General features: G+C 39.0%; 1 protein-coding gene across 1 annotated transcript in view; it reads left to right on the forward strand.

Annotated features, from left to right (window-relative positions):
- PRMT3 (protein arginine methyltransferase 3) overlaps positions 1–18,044 on the forward strand; it is a 55,287-nt gene that overhangs the window by 23,344 nt on the left and 13,899 nt on the right. Inside the window, exons 10-12 of the mRNA XM_069016455.1 lie at positions 3,488–3,566; positions 8,437–8,624; positions 10,629–10,715. Coding sequence (XP_068872556.1) covers positions 3,488–3,566; positions 8,437–8,624; positions 10,629–10,715 — 354 coding nt within the window. The remainder of the gene's footprint in view (positions 1–3,487; positions 3,567–8,436; positions 8,625–10,628; positions 10,716–18,044) is intronic.

An 18,044-nucleotide genomic window follows, 5' to 3' on the forward strand; every position in this document is an offset into this window, starting at 1 on the left:
TCTGTGTTGCATACCTTCTGTAACTTGTTCTACTCTGTAGGCCAGTGGAAATCTTGTAGTTAGAAACTTCAGTTTAAGAAAATAATGCACTTTTTTATACCCCTGGGGATTAAAAAAGATAAAGTCGACTCTCTGGGCCAGTGATTTGATAGTTTTTTTTATCTCATTAAATATTCAGTATTGGGGCTTACTGAATCTGGAGAACCAGACCAGGTTCAGTAATGTTACAAAAAATAATAAAATGCATCTTTGATAGCAGGCAGAGGGGAAACACAATGCTTACTCCAGTAGTTAAACATTTCTTCTCAGTTCTATCTTTACACATTTTTTTTCTGCTGTACCAAAAATTCTGCTAATTCTTGCTGTTGTAAACACACTGATGCCACTTTTTGATGCTTTGAAAGAGCTTAAACTCTTTTTCTCCACAAAGATTATCATGATAAATACTGAAGCACTAAAGCTGAAAGAACTTGCAATACTTTACATTTTGATCAATTGGTAAAATATTTTTATGTAGCTTTGCATTAAAATGAAAGTAAATATGAGAATGCTTTAGTATATTTGCATAATAGGAAAAAATCAACAGCACAGGATATTAAGGCATCAAAGATTTACGAGCCTGATATAATTCTGTAAGGAATACAGATATAAAGGACATATAAGAAATGTAGCAATATTCACATTCCTGTGGATTCAGTAGGTGTCTCCTTGGGCAGACATGAGGCAGGGCAGGTGTGTGCTTGGACAGAGTAACTCCACAATGCTGTGTACTTCTGTTCTTGTCCAGATCTGTTTACATGGGGCTTTGTTGTTAGCTGGAGAACATTTTGTTTCAGCTTTGCAAATACAAGAAATAAGGATCTTCACGTTCCTTTTGAGAAGGAAATGGCCAGCTTTTTAGTAGGAAATGCATAATGCTACAGCATAAAATTTAAGGTGTTCTGTGCATTTGGGTTGTCTTTAACAGAGAAAGTGTCACCTTTTATATGTCTTAGTTTAGCCACCATCAAGATTGTACTAATAATATGCAGCTCACAGATTTGTATCCTAGAGATCCAGAGATCTCTGATTGATTTTGAGGGTGTCACTACATGCTTAAGAAAAAATAAACCCTTGACCATTTTTGGGGGCGAGGCAAGAGTCTCCCATAGCATCACGGGGAGAAGGTGTCAGGTGTAATTCTCCTTCCGGAAGGCTCCCCTACAGGTGGGGCAGCAGGCTGGGAAGTTGCATTCTAATTTACACTACAGATGAGCACAGCACACTGAGCAAAATGCTTTGGTCTAAGTAGTAAATGATTTGATTCAGTACCATTGATGCCTTATGTAACTTACAGGAATGCTGTAATGAATTGGGGGGTGAGAAAACTGGGACTGGGGAGAGAGCCAACAGTGCCAAAGTGGAAAGGTCAGGGAAAGGACGGTGAGAATTTTTCTGTGTTTCTCATGAGAGAGTGCCTCCTAGCTCTACTTCTTGCACAGGTTGGCAGCCATAGTTAGTGGGCAGAAAGAAGGAAGTAAAGAGCTGAACCATAAAAATGTCACTTTGGGAGTTATTGACTCTTGCTGGTGACTAGTCTTAAATATGTCCTAGAGGTTAGTTTTAAAATACTGTGAAAACAACTAATTTTCAGTTAAAGGCGTCTAAAAATACTTTTTGTGAGCTAAACATGTTCTATTTTTAAGCCATAGGAATAATAGTATAAAAAACAAAACTGTGGTTCCACGCTGTGCTTTTGGCTTGCTGTGGGCATTGAATTATCCCTGCCTGACGCAACTGGAGCTCCTGGCCTTTTCAGCTGTTAAGCAAAGCTTGCTAACTAACAACCCTATTGCTCACAAAGCAGTAGTCTTCCTTCTGGGACTTATTCTAAGGATGTACAGAAGTTGGGCAGTAAAGTGGAAGAACAGGCAAGACTGGGAAGAAAAGTTTTCAGTGGAGCGCTATTACCAGAAGAAACAGGCTGAGAAAAGGACGTGGCCATTATTTTCACACTGTGTTCTTGTTGAATACAAATATGTCATGCTTCAGGTTTCTGGGGTTTTCAGTTTTGTTTTTCGTTCTCAAGGCTGCAGATGGTGGCATTTATAAGCAATTCTGAACTTCAAGCATTTTTTTAAGATCATTGAGTCCAACCATTTACCCAGCACTTCAACGTCCAGCACTAAACCATGTCCCCAGGTGCCACATTCACATGACTCTTAAATCCCTCCAGGGATGGTGACTCCACCACTGTCCTGGGCAAGCCTATTCCAGTACTTGATAACCATTTCAGTGAAGAAATTTTTCCTAATATCCAATCTGGAACTTCCTGGTGCAGCTTCCTAGCTTTCCTTTGTTAAATTACTGCTGACTGGGCTTGCAGGACTGCAGGTCCGAAGTCTGGACTTCAGTTGTCCATTTTGTTCTTGCCTACTGGCAGTCAGTGTATAAATTAAGCCATGTGGCTAAGCTGTGTTTTAAGCAAATTGAAAATTAGGATGCTAAAGGAAAATTCAAAATCTTTGTTAGTATTTGTCTCGATTTGATCTTGTGAGGATGTAGATGAAATATGTTACAGTATTGAGTAACAATGATACTCAGACTTGGAGGACAGGAAAGGTATAAAATCAGTAAGTAAACTGGAAAACAAAGGGCTGTATATCTCATAAATCTGCAGTTTGTTTAGAAGTAGTTGAGAAAGTGGATGTTCTCTATAAAATGCTAGTTTTATTTAATACTGCTATATGGTTTTTTTTAATTTCTCAAATATTTAAATAAGTAATGCTTCCCTGTTTCAGAAAACGACTCACTGAAGTTTACAATAAGTTACTCTAAACACCAATAGCAGTATGATTAACCTGCCATAAAATTAATTCCAACACAAAAAAGCCCTATGCAAATCTAGTTCTAACCAGTTTTATCCTGGAAATTTGGCGAGTCTGGGTGCTGCTAAATGATACGGAACACCCAGAGAACCGATGTCTTTGGTACATGATTTATTTCCACCTCTCTTAGTGAGCACTGTCCAGGGTGATACCGGGCACCACGAGGTTGCAAGTATGAAGAAGCAAAGGTGCATACCATTTGGCCTTTCTCTGACAATAGTTTTACTGTTACTTGCAGATGTGAAGGGGAAGGGATTTTTATTATTATTTATTTTTATTTTTCTTGGAACTCCACAGTTATTACTAAAAAATCAATACATGCAGCTTTCCACTTGGTCTGAGTTGAATTTGATGTCTTTTGATGTTGTAGGACCCTTGTTGGGTAATTATTGGTGTAGCTGGCATATTTATTCTCTCTGTGTGCTACATACTTGCAGTTTGGGAAATTAAAGATGATACTTTATATAACAAGTTTTGAAGTGACAGTGCTGTTGTTGAGAAACTCTGGGTGTATGGGCTTAAAATGTTCTTAAACTGTGTTGATAAAGTCTATCTGTAACAGGACTAAGTAGGCTGCCTAAGAAACACAATGATTTCTAAGTTTTCTTTTCTATAAACAGGGTTACTTCCTTCTCTTTGAGTCAATGCTGGATTCTGTCATCTATGCAAAGGACAAGTACCTGGCACAGGGAGGCTCAGGTTGGTGCTCAATTCTTTTAATAAATTTAGCTCTGGGGGGAAGCTAAATGAACTCGGAGACTTGGAATAAGCTATGCATGGATGAGAAAGTTGCCAGTCTCAGTGAAAAATGTTTCCATTAGTGGAAGCTTCAAGGCATTAATTTACTGTATGGGTAATAGAAGAACATTAGATGGGGTACCAAGGTCTCAAGCTAATGGTGTTTTTAAGAATAGAGGGGGCTATTTATTCTTAAGTACAGACTAAATTTTTCCTCCCTAATTCTTCCCACACATATGGGCATTTGTTTTCCTCTCCTGAAATCCAAGTTTCTGCATAACTAGGAACAGAGGAAAATAAGTTTTACCTTGTAAGATGTGATACTGTTCGAGCAAGCTACTGTGGATTAGAAGAAAAGTGGATAGGGTGTTTTTCTGAAGGAGGGAAATTGTGTGGGGAGGACATAGCTTCAAACACATGAAATAACTAATGGAATTACACTGTTACAGTTCAGCATATTTATCCTGATGGTAATATGCTCTTTATTTTTAGGGCTTGAGGGTAGGGTTGTGAGAAAACAAAAGGGTTTGCTTTGAAGTAGAGTTCTTTTGCCCATTTAAGTAGCTTAGATAGTGTTGTCTTAAGCAGTGTTTAAATGCCTGTAAATATTTATTCCTCTTGTGATGCAGCTTTGTGCACGAGTTCTGCATGTGCTTAATTCCTTTGTCAGTATTGTATTTCATACTGACCTTTTCAATTGTAGTCTTCAGTCTGGGGTTTTTTTCCCCTTTTGTGCTAACCATGCACACTGTTTCATGACACTGACCTAATGATTGGATTAATGACTGTGTCACACTGCTTGCTGCAGTGCTTCCCTCTGATTGCAGTGAGCTTTTGTATACTACAGAGCGGAGCAGGAAAAATGGGGCTTTATGCAGTTGTTCACAAAGCTGAATATACAAGCAAGAGATGTCTTAGAATATTTAGTAGCCACTTGAGCAAGGCACAGAATAAGAGCTTTTTTGTTTTCGGTAATGTAGAATAGTCCAGCACATCAGGAACACAGGTGTGTGCTCTGTGTAGCTATATGCTGATAATTTTACACTGCAATACAGTTAAATCCAGGGACAGTAGTTATGTTTAACTACTACTTCCAAAGCTTTCTGAAAAGGGCCAAAAATTTTCAACTTCTGTTTAAACTCTATTGTTGGTAGGTTTGCTATTGGTTTGTAACTCCCAGAGATTCCTTTGAGAGATGGGGTATCCTGGTTCTGCAGTACACTCATCCTTTGGGGTCTGTCAATGGTCTTGGGCACTTCACTGATTCTTGACAAAGCACACAGTGTTGTACAGGCGCTGATGGGATTTTCAGTTCTGTTAACAGTATCATTAAGGTGCTTGCAGTTGCTGCTCCTCAGCCAGCTTGTCCAGCAGGTGAATTGGCTGTCCTCTGGGTCCATGAGAAGGGTGCTCAGCAACACAGACTCTTCTGCAGTGTAGCTGAATTGCACATCCAAAGCCACATGAGCCAGAACTAAGAGTTCACTCTGAGGTGAAGCCTTACCAGAGAAACTCCTGAATCTGCTTAATTTTGTCTAAAGCCACTTGGTACTATTGAGCCCAAAATCATTATTACAGAGAATGTTTGAAACCTGGAAAAAGCAATAGCAGCAGCTGCAATTTGACCAGATCTTTCAGTGACTGAGCCGGGAATAGAATCCAAATTTCCAGATACGTGTTCAGTCAGTCATATCGTCATTACTTCAGTTCAGCCTATTGGCATGCTGGAGTGGATTGTGCCAAACTATCTAGGGTAATGTGTACGGTATAGAATAGCTTTATTTGGGAACATAACATTTTTGCTGCCCAGGGCCCATCTGTTTGTTCTTTAGAGCTGTTGCTCAAGTATAGATTTTTTCACACACTTGAGTCCAGCTCACATTGGCAAGGGGTGACAAAGGTGAGGAAGGTGTCATTCAAAACATAATACATTCAAAGCATAATGCTCGTTCACATCAAAATGATGATGGTATTCACATGGAGTAATTTCTCTGTATCTGGAGGATTGCTGTCTTACCCTTCAGCGTCCTGAAGTTTGTGAGGCATTGCTAAGGGCTGAAGGATTTCCCATCATATTCTCCCCACCACGTGAGCTGTTCCTGGTGACGGATGGCTCATGGGCACCGAGTCGAGAAGGACACAGATGGTCAAAGCGATGAATCTGGGAGAGCTCTGAGGAGTGTGTGCTTTTGTCCAATCAGCATTTTGCTCATTTCACCTGTGAGAAGGAATAATTATTGAATTATAGGCTTAATGGGAAAAAAAATGACCAGTCTGTCAGGATTGCACAGGAAAATGTTACCGGGTTGCAGATAGAGCAGAGGATTTCCAGGGAGATCAAGGATAACGGGGAAACGGCAATTGCATATTTATGCAGATGCTTTTAAACATGTACAAAACTCCTCAGTGTTTAGATGATTTAGGCTGATCTTCAGAAAGCATTGCTTACGTTTTCAGTCAAATCTCAGTACAGTGTATAGGACATGGGTGGGTCTGTAAATTTGGAAGTTAATGAATCGCTGTAGTCTTGTGCCTGAGCCCTGTTGGTGAAACACAGATTTCTTTTTGTGAAGTCTGAATAGACATTGTCTACGTTTGTGGCTATTAATAGTAAAAATGCAGATTAAATTGGAGCATTTTGTGTTTACATTTTCCCTTGTTCTTAAGCACATTGTATAATCCATCATGAGTTCCAATGCTGATTTAAGGATTTGCCGTGAGAACAAAGATTTAATGAAAACCGATTATGATCCAGTTCAAATATTTTATGCTTGATAGAGGTGATTAAATTTCTCTTTGGTTTACAGAATGTCCCAGAAATTTGGGCTAGTTAGAGGAAGGAAGTTTATAAAGTAGTTGATCACGTTTTGTTGTGGGTTTCATTTTCATTTCCAGTAGCACTGCAATGCTCCTGTGTGTTTCTGTAACCAGGGACTGCCAGTCTTTTCATCTCTCTACCATTGCGTCCTATGAAACCTATTCCCCTAAAAAATAATCCCTCAAAGGCTGTTGTCCCTTGCTTTTGTTGTCTGTATCACACTGTCTTTTAATTCTTGGAGCATCAGTGGTTGCTGTTGAAGGTGTGAAATGCTGTGAGGTAAAGGCAAGTGTAGTACACACACACAGTTAAACAGCAATGGGAAAGCTTGGAGAAACACACTTCACTTAGAGATGGCTCCAGAAACTACCTGCAGATATTCCCACTGCCAGATGGTGATGTTTAGTGCTTGTGTGACAGCTGTCAGGTGTGCTGGAACCGAGTGATTTGTTTGGGACAGGACAGTTTGAATGCCTTCCTGTTTGGATTCTCCTCAAACTGCCTTTGTATTGCTGGGTTAATTGTAGGCTGTTCCTGGAGAAATGCTTCAAAGTAGGGGTGATGATAGTTTTACCAATGGGATTCCAGTTTAAGCTTGCTGCTACTTATTTATTCTGCTTTAAACAGTCAGCAAGTGAGAAAAATGTCAGCGTGCTTACTTTACTGTCTTTATATAACAAAAAAAATTAGAGAAGGTTATTCTTTATAATCACTATTTGTAAGAATATTTCCTTTGGGCTAAAGCTATTCTCACTATATGAAAGGTCTGATTTCAATTTGCTGCTTCTATCTTTGGTATTTTGCAAGATAGAAAGTACTGCTTTTCTGACCTACCATGCTATACCAATGATTTCTCCATATTCATTTTGATAAACTATAATTTCAAATAGAGCTGAAGACAAAATTATTTTTACAGTTCACCAGATTTTGGGGAGGAAGAGAGAAACTTGGCTTCAGTTGTATTAACACTGCCCCTTTCATGTATTAATATAAAATAAAATTAAATAGGGTGTTTTAGTTGGCATTTTGCTCTGAAACCAGGTCAAGAATTCAATGTATATGGCTTTAGAGCCTTTAAAACTCTGAAGAACAAAACATGGGAATTTCTTTGTGAAAAGAAACCCAGCTAAATATAAATTGAGCTCCTTTTACTATTTGTTAGGGTTATAGACAGCCATGTACATACCAGCTGTTCTTTGTAGGTTTTCCAGTCAGTTGAGGTTGCCAAGAGGTTGACTAACTTTGTTGGCAGCTGTTAAAAAGGCAAATGTCAGTCTTCCACTACTATTTGTAAAGGCTGTAAATAGTTACTTGTTCTGAAGATGTTCTTGGGAGAAGGAAAAGCGCAAATGTGAAAGTAGTGTAAGAATGATAGCTGTTATCCTGAAAGTGGGAGAGAGGGAATCAATGAGGTTCTCTTCTCTCTGTTGGGTCACTTCCTACTCTTCAGGTGCAGACAGAAAAGTGGTTATTTCCAGTACCCAGAAATAATTTTTTAGGTTGTAAGGTAAGAATCAGCCAGAGCTGATGGCAAACAGGAATAAAATTCTTGAGTAAGAATACTTGCTCTTTTCAGAAAATGAGGTCTTTTCACAGAGACTTCTTGTTATTACAAAGCCCTCACCTGAATTTCTGTTTGGGTGTCTGTCTCCAGTTATGAAATATATTTTTAGTCTCTGTATAGAAGCCAGAATAGGCTGTTCCAAATTATTTTCTTCAGTCATCAAGTTTCCAATCATTTCCTGGTAGTGGGATTCAACTGCAAAGAGATTTTGTCATGAATAGGAAATACCAGAGTAGTGTGTGAAAATTAAATTTTTGTGTCTAGTCTCTTCTGTGGATAAATGGGACTCTAAAAAGTAAAGTAGTAGAAAAAGTGTCTTGTCCAAGAGATAAAAAAATTCTTTTGTTTATTCTTTTAAGATGTTAATCCCTTTAAGACAAAAGAAAAAAACCCAGTCCTCTTTATTGTGTCTAAAATAAAATTCCACTACTCTGTTTCTGTTGTTACAGTTTATCCTGACTTGTGCACCATCAGTCTAGTAGCTGTTGGGGATATGAATAAACATGTGGACAAGCTACTTTTCTGGGAAGATGTGTATGGCTTTGACATGTCTTGTATGAAGAAGGCTGTCATTCCAGAAGCTGTTGTGGAGGTGCTGGATCCAAACACACTGATATCTACAGCCAGTGTCATTAAGGTACCATATTACCTAATACTTAGTAGGCAGATTAGAAGTTTCCTTGGTTTATGGAGGAGGGGCAAAAATTCACATGGCACACAAACTTTGGTATCTTCAAAATTATAGAAGTGCAGTAAGGTTCTTGCTGTTAAGACTGGAAGGTTTGTATCAATTGCTTTTTTTGCCAACTTTGAGCCTTTAGTAAGGTAATTTTCCCACATTTAGACTGTTCTGTTCTATGATTTCTTCTATCCAAAACCAAATTTACTTTATGCTGTACTGGTAATAGTGCATGCATGTCCCTTTCTAATACATGCTGTCACAAGCAGTCACTGTTCAGCTCAGGTGTAGGTGCTTATCAGATTTTGTCATCATGCAGAATGTAGCATAACTGTTGTGCTGAATGGCTTTATACTCATTTGTTCTCATTTAGCCATCATGGTTTTTAAAATAACTTAAAATCAATGCATGTGCTCGTTTGCTGGAGTTACAGTACAAAGTAGTAAAATTAATGAGTTGAGGAACAGTGGCATTATAGGTAAATTGTTTTAATCAATAGCTATCCCACAGAACAAACGGATTATATTTTGTAGGGAAAGTTTTTAAATGTTCCAATTCATCATTATGATTATTACAAAAGGTACTTTTGTGTATTTGCTCAGATCAGGTGCTGCTTGTTCTGTATAGTTCATAATGTAACTTTTCAGGAAGGAAAACATTCCCTAAAGAAAGACAAGGCAGCATGAAAAATCGTAAAAGGCTTTGGGTTAAAGATCATCCAGTTCCAACTCCCCTGCTGTGGGCAGGGACATCTTCCACTAGACCAGGTTGCTCAGACCTCCCTCCAGTGTGGCCTCAAACACTTCCAGGGATGGGGCAGCCACAGCTTATCTGGGCAGCCTGTGCCAGGGCCTCACCTCCCTCACAGGGAAGAATTTCTTCCTAATATCAAATCTAAACCTGCTGTCTTTTAGTTTAAATCCATTCCCCCTTGTCACTCCATGCTCTTTTTAAAAGTCTCCCTCCATCTTTCATGTAGGCTCTGTTCAGGTGCTGGAGGTCACAGTTAGATTACCCTTAAGCCTTCTCTTTTCCAAGCTGACCAATTCCAATTCTCTCAGCCTTTCCTCACAGGAGAGGTGCTGCATCATCTTGGTGGCCTCCTCTGGACTCACTCCAACAGGTCCATGTCCTTCTTGTGCTGAGAACCCCAGAGCTGGATTCAGAAATCCTGCAGAGAGGAGGACGGAATAACCCCATGTACTAAAAGAGGCTGGGGGCCTACTGGCTGGAAAGCAGCTTTGCAGAGAGGAGTCTGGGGGTGCTGCTTGATGTCAAGCTGACCATGAGCCAGTAACTCACACCCTTGTGGCAGAGGCATCCAGCAGCATCCTAGGCTGCTTTAGGAAGAGGACTTATCACCAGCAGCTCATGAGAGATGCATCTCTTGCATCCCAGGGAGATGACTTTTGGAGTGCTGTGTCCAATCTTGGGTTCCCCAGTGTGGGAGTGAGATGACTCTCCTGGAGTGAGTCCAGTGAATGACTGCAAAGGTCTCTTTCTTTTCCAAAGGTCTCTTTCAAACTCAGTTATTCTGTGATAGATATAAAGCCAATTTGGCAAATCAAAACCCCCCAGTTTTAACCCATACCAGTTTCTGCTGTAGTTTACCATGTGACTACATGAACAAGGTCAAGATGCCTGTGAAAGCTGCTCCTCTCAACAAGGGGCAGCTGCCATCAAGAAGCAACTTTCCTGAACAGACTGAGCTACTATGTGTAGTACCATACCACTACTACTCAAACTGTCTACTTGTGCATGTGAGGAAGAAGAGTTTCAGGTGTTTTGTCACATGGGATAAGGTAGTTTTTTAGTCTCTTCCCATTTTATGGAAAGCTGAAATAGTATTGCCGTATAGAAGTTGTCTCATAATGAGAACAATTGAACAACCTTCATCTAAAGGGAGATCTGAATTGACATTCCTCACTGTCACTGACAGAATTTTATTACCCTTTTTAACAGCATATCAACTGTAATACTGCATCCACTCCAGACTTGGAATTCTCTTCAGATTTCACCCTGAGCATTACAATGAGCACACAGTGTACGGTAAGACAACCTTAGTTTCTTCATACGTGGTCAGTATCACATTGGACTAAGAGACAATGTATTAATTATCCTTAATTTATCATCAGTCCTTGCCTTGAAACATTAATTTCTGCAGTATAGAAGTGTCAAATGAGCTCTTTCTATAGAGATGGATGTAAAATTCCAGTAATGGTGTTAAGGGATAATGCAGGTAGCTGAGAAAAGGGAAGGATAAGAAGCCTTAACACTGGGATCTTTCTGTTTTGTTCTCTAGCCCATTTTCTGAAATACAAGAAAGTATGGTGTTAGCTTGGCTAAGTAATGCATTGAGTTTTCCAACACTGCATTATAAGCAAAGGCAGGATGGCCTAATTTTTACAGTAATTTCACTAATTTGCTTCTATATTAAATACAAATTATAAGTGCTTTCTACCAATTTATTAAAATACCATCGTCAGATTTGACAAAAGTTTGCATTACACTCTGAAATCTATAGTAAAAACTGAAATTTTTGCAGTCTGGAGTATTCTGAAACTTTTGGGAGTTTCATGCTTAAGTCACATAACAAAATCAAGTGTAAAGGGGTAATTTTAAACCTACTTCTAATATATTGAGATTAAGTCTGCTTGAGCAGGTTTATTGTGCTTTTGCACGAGCATACAAAGAAGAGCTGCAGGCTTCCTCTGACATGGACACAAAGAATATGTTTCTGTATGATATAAATTGCTTAGGCTGATGACAAAATCTTGGATGCCTGCATCAGGCAATGTAATTCCTGGTTTGGATGTTAGTTCATGCTGCTGCGTTTGCCAGCGTTTTTGCAGTGTAACAGTCTGCATAAGAGTCTGCTGGTGTTACAAAGTGGAATTTTCCAATGTGTATCATTTCAATCATTAGCATTTTTAATTAGTAGGTGTGTACAGATACTTAATATTTATTTGTCAGTTATCACCAAATTAAGTAAATACACAGTAACATTTTCTGTTTTATTAAATGGAAGTATGTATATTTTATTGTGCATGCAGAAAAAACCCCTCCTGTTCCAAGATATCATAGGATAATCTAGTTGCCTCAGGGCAGGGTCAGATTTGATTTGAGATCAAGCTCCCCTGCAACCCTGGTTTAATTTTCTTAATATGGCCACATTTGAGTAACTGATTAAGCAGAGATCTTTACACAATGTTGGCCGTCTTTCTGATGTTGGGTAAAGCAAAATAGCTTATTTTAGAAATATTGTTTTCCCCAGCACTAGGCTCTTACAAAAACTTCATTTCTGTTCTGTGATTCTGTGGTATCATTGGCATATAAATCAAGATGTATACCTGCATTTTATGACTTCCAAGAATAAGGGGAGGGAAGGGGGGGAAGAGCAGTGTTTCTGAAATTTTGCAGCGAATGCAGGTTCTAAAAAATGATCAGAATGCTGTAAAGTATTTTGCAGTTCATAATTTAGGTTTATTGACACTTAGAGTGAAATTTCCACAGTTTCTATGATGGATTGTAGAAGTTTAGTTGAGGGTTGACAGTTCATCCATCATATCAAGCTGCCTAACCTTGCAGTAAATGAACAATAAAAGTCCATTATTTATGTTGAGAATTTTTGAGGAGATGCTTTAAGATTGCAATTTGTCCTTTGAAAATAATATTTGATGTTTTTCTTATTTGCATATGTGTTTTGTTGTTCTGCTGGCTTTTCATTTTCTGCACAAAAAAAGAAAGTTGCCTACATTTCCCAAAATTCTAGGATTTTGTACTTGTCTGTTACGATTTTTGGGGGAGAGGGGGGTGTTTAAATATGAACATTTTAAAATATCTCTGCTTTGTTTACAAAAAATATTCTACAAAAACAGCAATTTGGAAATCCATCTTTATATGCTTGTATTTCATTTCAAAGCAGCTTTTCCTCAGCCATGGAAGTGTGGAAGCAGATTTGGTTGTCGTGTTCCTCCTCTTGTTGCCATCAACATTGCTGATACCAGAGCAGTGCTACCATCAGAGCTAGGACTGGTTCTGTTGAATAATCTGTCCTTAGAAACCAGGCAGCTGGAAAATGTAGGGGCACATAGTTCTGTTATTTGCTCTGGGGATCCTACTGCAGACCAGCTCCTGGTTTGCAGTGTCCCTGGCTGTGGGGGGTGGGTTTCCATGCTCCCTCCCACGGCACTGTGTGCATGCCGAGCAGTGTGAGGGAGACATTGCTACACTGAGGTGTGTCAGCAGCATGGAATGCAGGGCTGCTGTTGCTGAACTTGTTTTTGCAGGAGCTTTGCACTGATGGGATTTAGCAAGCAGTTAGAAAAGAGAGCTGTGGGCTCTTCTGGTTGGAGTGTGCAACATAATGGTTGAAGAGCTGAACTCTCAGCTGGCATCTCTGGAAGTAACAGCCACATCAGGGTGTGCTGCTTCTTCCATCAGCCTGTTTGCGTGTCTGTGCTAACAGGACAGGATGCTGGAAAAGCTGGCAGGAGACAGAACCATAATGTAGTTGTTTTAGCAACTCATTACCACATTTGCTCTGATCATGACTTGGAACACCCCCAGGATCCCTCAGTCAGGAGAGGCTGCACTTCATGTTTCTGTGGCAAAATCATAGAATGCTTTGACTTGAAAGGGACCCTATAGATCATCTAGTTCCAACCCCCTGCCATGCCCAGGGATCCCACCCCCTGGATCAGATTGCTCCAAGCACCGACCAGCCTGGCCTTGAACACTTCCAGGGATGGGGCAGCCACAGCTTCCCTGTGCAGCCTGTGCCAGGGCCTCACTATCTTCACAGTAATAATTTCTCCTAGTAACTAATCTAAATCTGTCCTCTTTTAGTTTAAAACCATTCCCCCTTGTCCTAGCACTATCTGCCCACATAAAACAATGTTAAATTCTTCTAAAATCTGTCCTTAGTTTTTCCTCAGCTGTCTGTTTTCTGGATTTGAATTGAGTGTACTAAGGACACTGAATTCCCAGCCATCATGGTGAGCTTGTGTAAAATAGAAAAGCTGTGCAGTTCACAAAACTAAGAGCATAGCATCGATGCATCTGATTTGCTTGTCCTTCCACCTATTTGAAACTACTGTCATACTTTTTTATGACCAAAAAACAAAAAAAACCCCTAGCAGAGTATTAAGTCGTGCTCATAAGAGATCAGCCTCATGTCTTACTGTAGGTGCATCTTGAGTGTATTGCAGATGATCCTGTAATACATTGAGTCATAGCCTAAAAAATTACTTAGGCTCTAAATAGTTTTTTTCTTCCAGATGTTCAAGAAAATAAATAAGTCTTCAAAAAAAAAAAGTGTATAAGAAATACAAAATGATTAAGCAAAAATAAATGTTTTAAAATGACCTTGTATATGCTAGTTAGTCTTTTAGAAGTCCTGGGACAGGGTGGGGTAGGTAAGGCTTTTTTTAGAGCACATACTGCTTCTGTGAATTTTTCCTTTATTCCTCACATGCTTTGCCACAAAGAAGTATTTTCTAGCATTAATTTTATCTATCATTATTTTAGCTTTCAAAGATTGAAGATTTTCAAAGCGTGAAACGTTTGCATGGAATCATTATATGAAATTGTTCCAAAGCACTTTTATTGCAAGTTGACTTGATTTCAGTCCTACAAAGATAATAGCAAAAAAAAAAAAAAAAAATTAATTAGCCTGCAGAAGTTCATTTTCCTAATAAAGAGCTAGGGTTTGTCACTGCTGATTTTAATGAGACATCTGGCTAATATCAGTTAGTAGATGCTGCTAGAAAAATACTCCATTAATTGTATTCTAAGTTGATCACTGTGTGAGCTTTTGAGATAAAATATAATGGTGATTACCCTCAGTATAGAAATCAATTGACAAACTTTCTCTTTTGTTTGCAAGCGTTTCCCCTGTGAGTCCATCAAGGTTGATCTTTCCTAGCTGAATAACAATATCCCCTGAGAGGAAAATGGCAGTATCTCTTCATTGCTCCCAGGAGATGTTGTCAAAGAGCAGGGGATGTGTATAAAAAGTGGGAGGGAGGAAGGGGGTGAAAGAAGGATAGTGAACTAGAGGACGTGACTGATGTATTAAAATCTTCAGGAGGAAAAAGGAAGTTGAGTTGACTAGAGAAAATTATTCTGACTAAGGAAAAATCTTTGCTTGTTAAAATTTAAGTGTTAGGCAGTTTCATTTCTTAATATCTGGTCTTCTACTTGGGAGCCAACAAGAAGTATTAACATAGGAATCTTTGGTTCCAACCTTATGTGAGAAACTAAATTTTTTAAGCTAGAAGTTGGAAATCTGGTTTGGGTACCACAGTTAAACCCAGCTCAAATGCCTTCTTTCTAAGTAAAGGAAATACTACTCTACCATGTTACACAGCAGGTTTAGTCCTTCTCATCTGTTTACTTACCTGTAGCCTCCTCTGCAGTGATCTCCAGATTATTAATCTTGAAAACACAAAATCACTGGGTTTTAATTGCCAGGGGTTTCTTTTCCCTGTGATAAAACCGCAGCAACTCTGCTGCATGGATGACAAACATTCCATCTCCATGCTTGGATAAACTCCATCAAAAGCACATTATCTCCCACTTCTGTGGCCAGCTGTCTAATTGTATTTGTTGTAGCCACTCACTGTTGGTACATGATACTACTGAAGAGCAAGAATGATAAATTACTCACTGTAGGTGATAGTGATGATGATAATTTTTAATTTCCTGGTTCCTAAGTGAATTGGTAAGGTTGCCTGTGAGTTCTCATAAGGAATTGAGCAGTCTCATTTGTTTTGTCCTGTTAAAATGCTGCACGTACAGCCAGCCATTTTCTTTAGGAAAAAAGCCTTAGTATTCAGATGTATTTGAACTAAAATTTAGACTTTTCTTTGTGCTTCTAAAGGCTCTGAATGGAGGAGTGTAAATAATATGTACCAGTACTCATTTATTGTATGTTAAAGCTTTTTGTGGTTTTATTATATTTGGTGTATGTTACGTAAATAAATGGGGAGGAAAAATAGTCTTGAAATCATTTATCTGGGAGGGAAGAAAAACAGTTTGAAGACAGGTGAATCTTAGTGGGAGGACCTGCTTAATTTACAGGTTTTTCATATGTTTGCGTGGACACCTTAGAAACCCTCAGTGATGGATGAAGACCTTAAACTGCATGAACTCTTCATGAAAATGTGTGGTCGACAAAATTGGGTGGGAGTTCATGGCTGCTATTTTAATTTCGGGAATATTTTATTCTTAGTTGAGGGAACTCTTTTTTGACCTTTATAGGATGTTGCTGTGCAGTCTCAGTAATGTATATCTATTAATGTATATCTGATCCTAAATGTTTCTTTCATTCCTTATTTGGCCACCTTAGTTCCCTGGGTAAATATATTGGCTTTGTTCTGGGGTTGGAGTTTTTGTCCTCGTAGCTCAGCTTTTCTCCTGGCAAGTTATTTGAGAACAAGAAAAATAATATTTTGGTAGTGTTTCCCAATATTTACTGTCTTTTGAGGCTCAAGCATGTGTCAGGCTGGTGTTGTAGTTATTTATTACCAGTTTAGAAGTCTTTTTTTTTGTTTTCCTCTTTCATGGTATTCAGGAGACTGGCACTTGAAAGATTTTTCCAGAGAAGATTTAAGTTCTTACTGATTAGTTGTAGGTGAAGTTGTAAATGAGCTGTCAAAGGTAGCAAAAAGATGAGAGAAATTGCAGTAGGAGAAATAACTGTTATCATTATCCTTTAAAAAAATTAAAAACAAGAAGAAAAGAATCCTAGGCAGTAGTTGTAAAGCATCATTTAGAATTTATGGGGAAGTTATTTGCTTGTTCCTTTTCTTTAGTTTGACTTCTTGTAAAAGAAACCTTTAATGAAAATCTGGCCAGCCCTATGTTTCATTTTAATATGCACGTGTCTGTGATTGCTTCGAGTGTGCCACTTGTGATTTTTTTTCCTTATATTTTGCTGCATGTGATAAATTATACAAGAGGGGAGGACCTAATCTTCCTTCAAGTTGTAAGCATTGGAAATCTCTTTGTTTGTAGTATTGCATATTTAATAGATGCTTGTGATTATTATAGCTACTGCAGTTTGGGATAGTGTTCAAAAGTGAAATGAAAGGAAAGTATTTTGGACTTCACTTTTACAGAAGTGTTTTTCTGAAATGCACTCAAACATAAAAGATACATAATTGTGCATTTAGACATAAAACACCAAGTTACAAAAAGAAAGAAGGTATCAATTCCTTAAAAGAAGATTGTAAACAAGCCCACCATTTTACAGCTAGTTTTTTATTTTCAAGTATTTCAACTGTGATCTGTGGCGGTTTTTAGATTCATGAGATCTTGTTTTTAAATTTACAGGACTAGCAATTGTAGATAAAATTGAAGAAAGCATCATCTACATGTACTTTACTTCTACCTTCTTTTTCTTCTTTTCCCCAATACATCAGTGTGGGATACCAGATCATTTCTGATGTGGTGCAGTGCATACACTAACACACTGTAAGAGTGGTGCTGGTTGTTTTGGTTTAGGGGTTTTTGGAGTGTGTTGAAACAGACCTGTGTGATGCTGTCAGAGATTTTAGTTTTGCACAGCTCTTTCAAGGAAGACTGAACCATTGGCTCAGTTGGTCAGAGCATGGTGCTAATAATGCCGAGGCTGAGGCATCAATCCCATATGGGCCATGAACTCAATGATCCTTGTGTGTCCCTTGCAACCCAGAATATCCTGTGACTCCCACGGCTTCGTGCAAAACCAGAAATCAAGCCTTTTGCAAAACACCAAGAGGACAAATAATTTGAACTGTGTTGCCCCTTGTATCCTTCAATACTTTTCCAGAGGCACAGAATTGTTTAGATTGGAAAACATCTTTAAGATCATTGAGTCCAACCACTAACCCAGCATTTCTAAGTCCAGCACTAAGCCATGTCCCCAGGTGCTGCATTCACATGACTTAAATCACTCCAGTGATGGTGACTCCACTGCTTCCCTGGACAGTCTGTTCCAATGCCTGACAGCCCTTTCGGTGAAGAAATTTTTCCTCATATCCAGTCTAAACCTCCCTTGGTGCCACTTGAGGCCGTTTTCTCAAGGCCTCTTTTCAGGGAGTTGTAGAGATTGAGAATGTCCCCTCTAAGCCTCCTTTTCTCCAGACTAAACACCCCCAGCCCCCTCAGCTGCTCCTCATCAGGTTTGTGCTCCAGACCCTGCTCCAGCTCCATTCTCTTCTCTGAAGCCTCTTCAGCACCTCCAAGTCTTTCTTTTGTCATTTTACAGAATCACCTGGCAGGTTTTAGGAAGGCTGGGTGTGCTCTTTGTAAGGAGTCTGCAGGCATCTGTGTAGCTGGCTTGAGATCCCTTTGGCCTGGGGCACACAAAATATGACAAAACAGCTCAAAAGC

Source organism: Aphelocoma coerulescens, chromosome 5 (genome assembly GCF_041296385.1).
Source record: "Aphelocoma coerulescens isolate FSJ_1873_10779 chromosome 5, UR_Acoe_1.0, whole genome shotgun sequence".
In the NCBI taxonomy this organism is placed as follows: domain Eukaryota; kingdom Metazoa; phylum Chordata; class Aves; order Passeriformes; family Corvidae; genus Aphelocoma; species Aphelocoma coerulescens.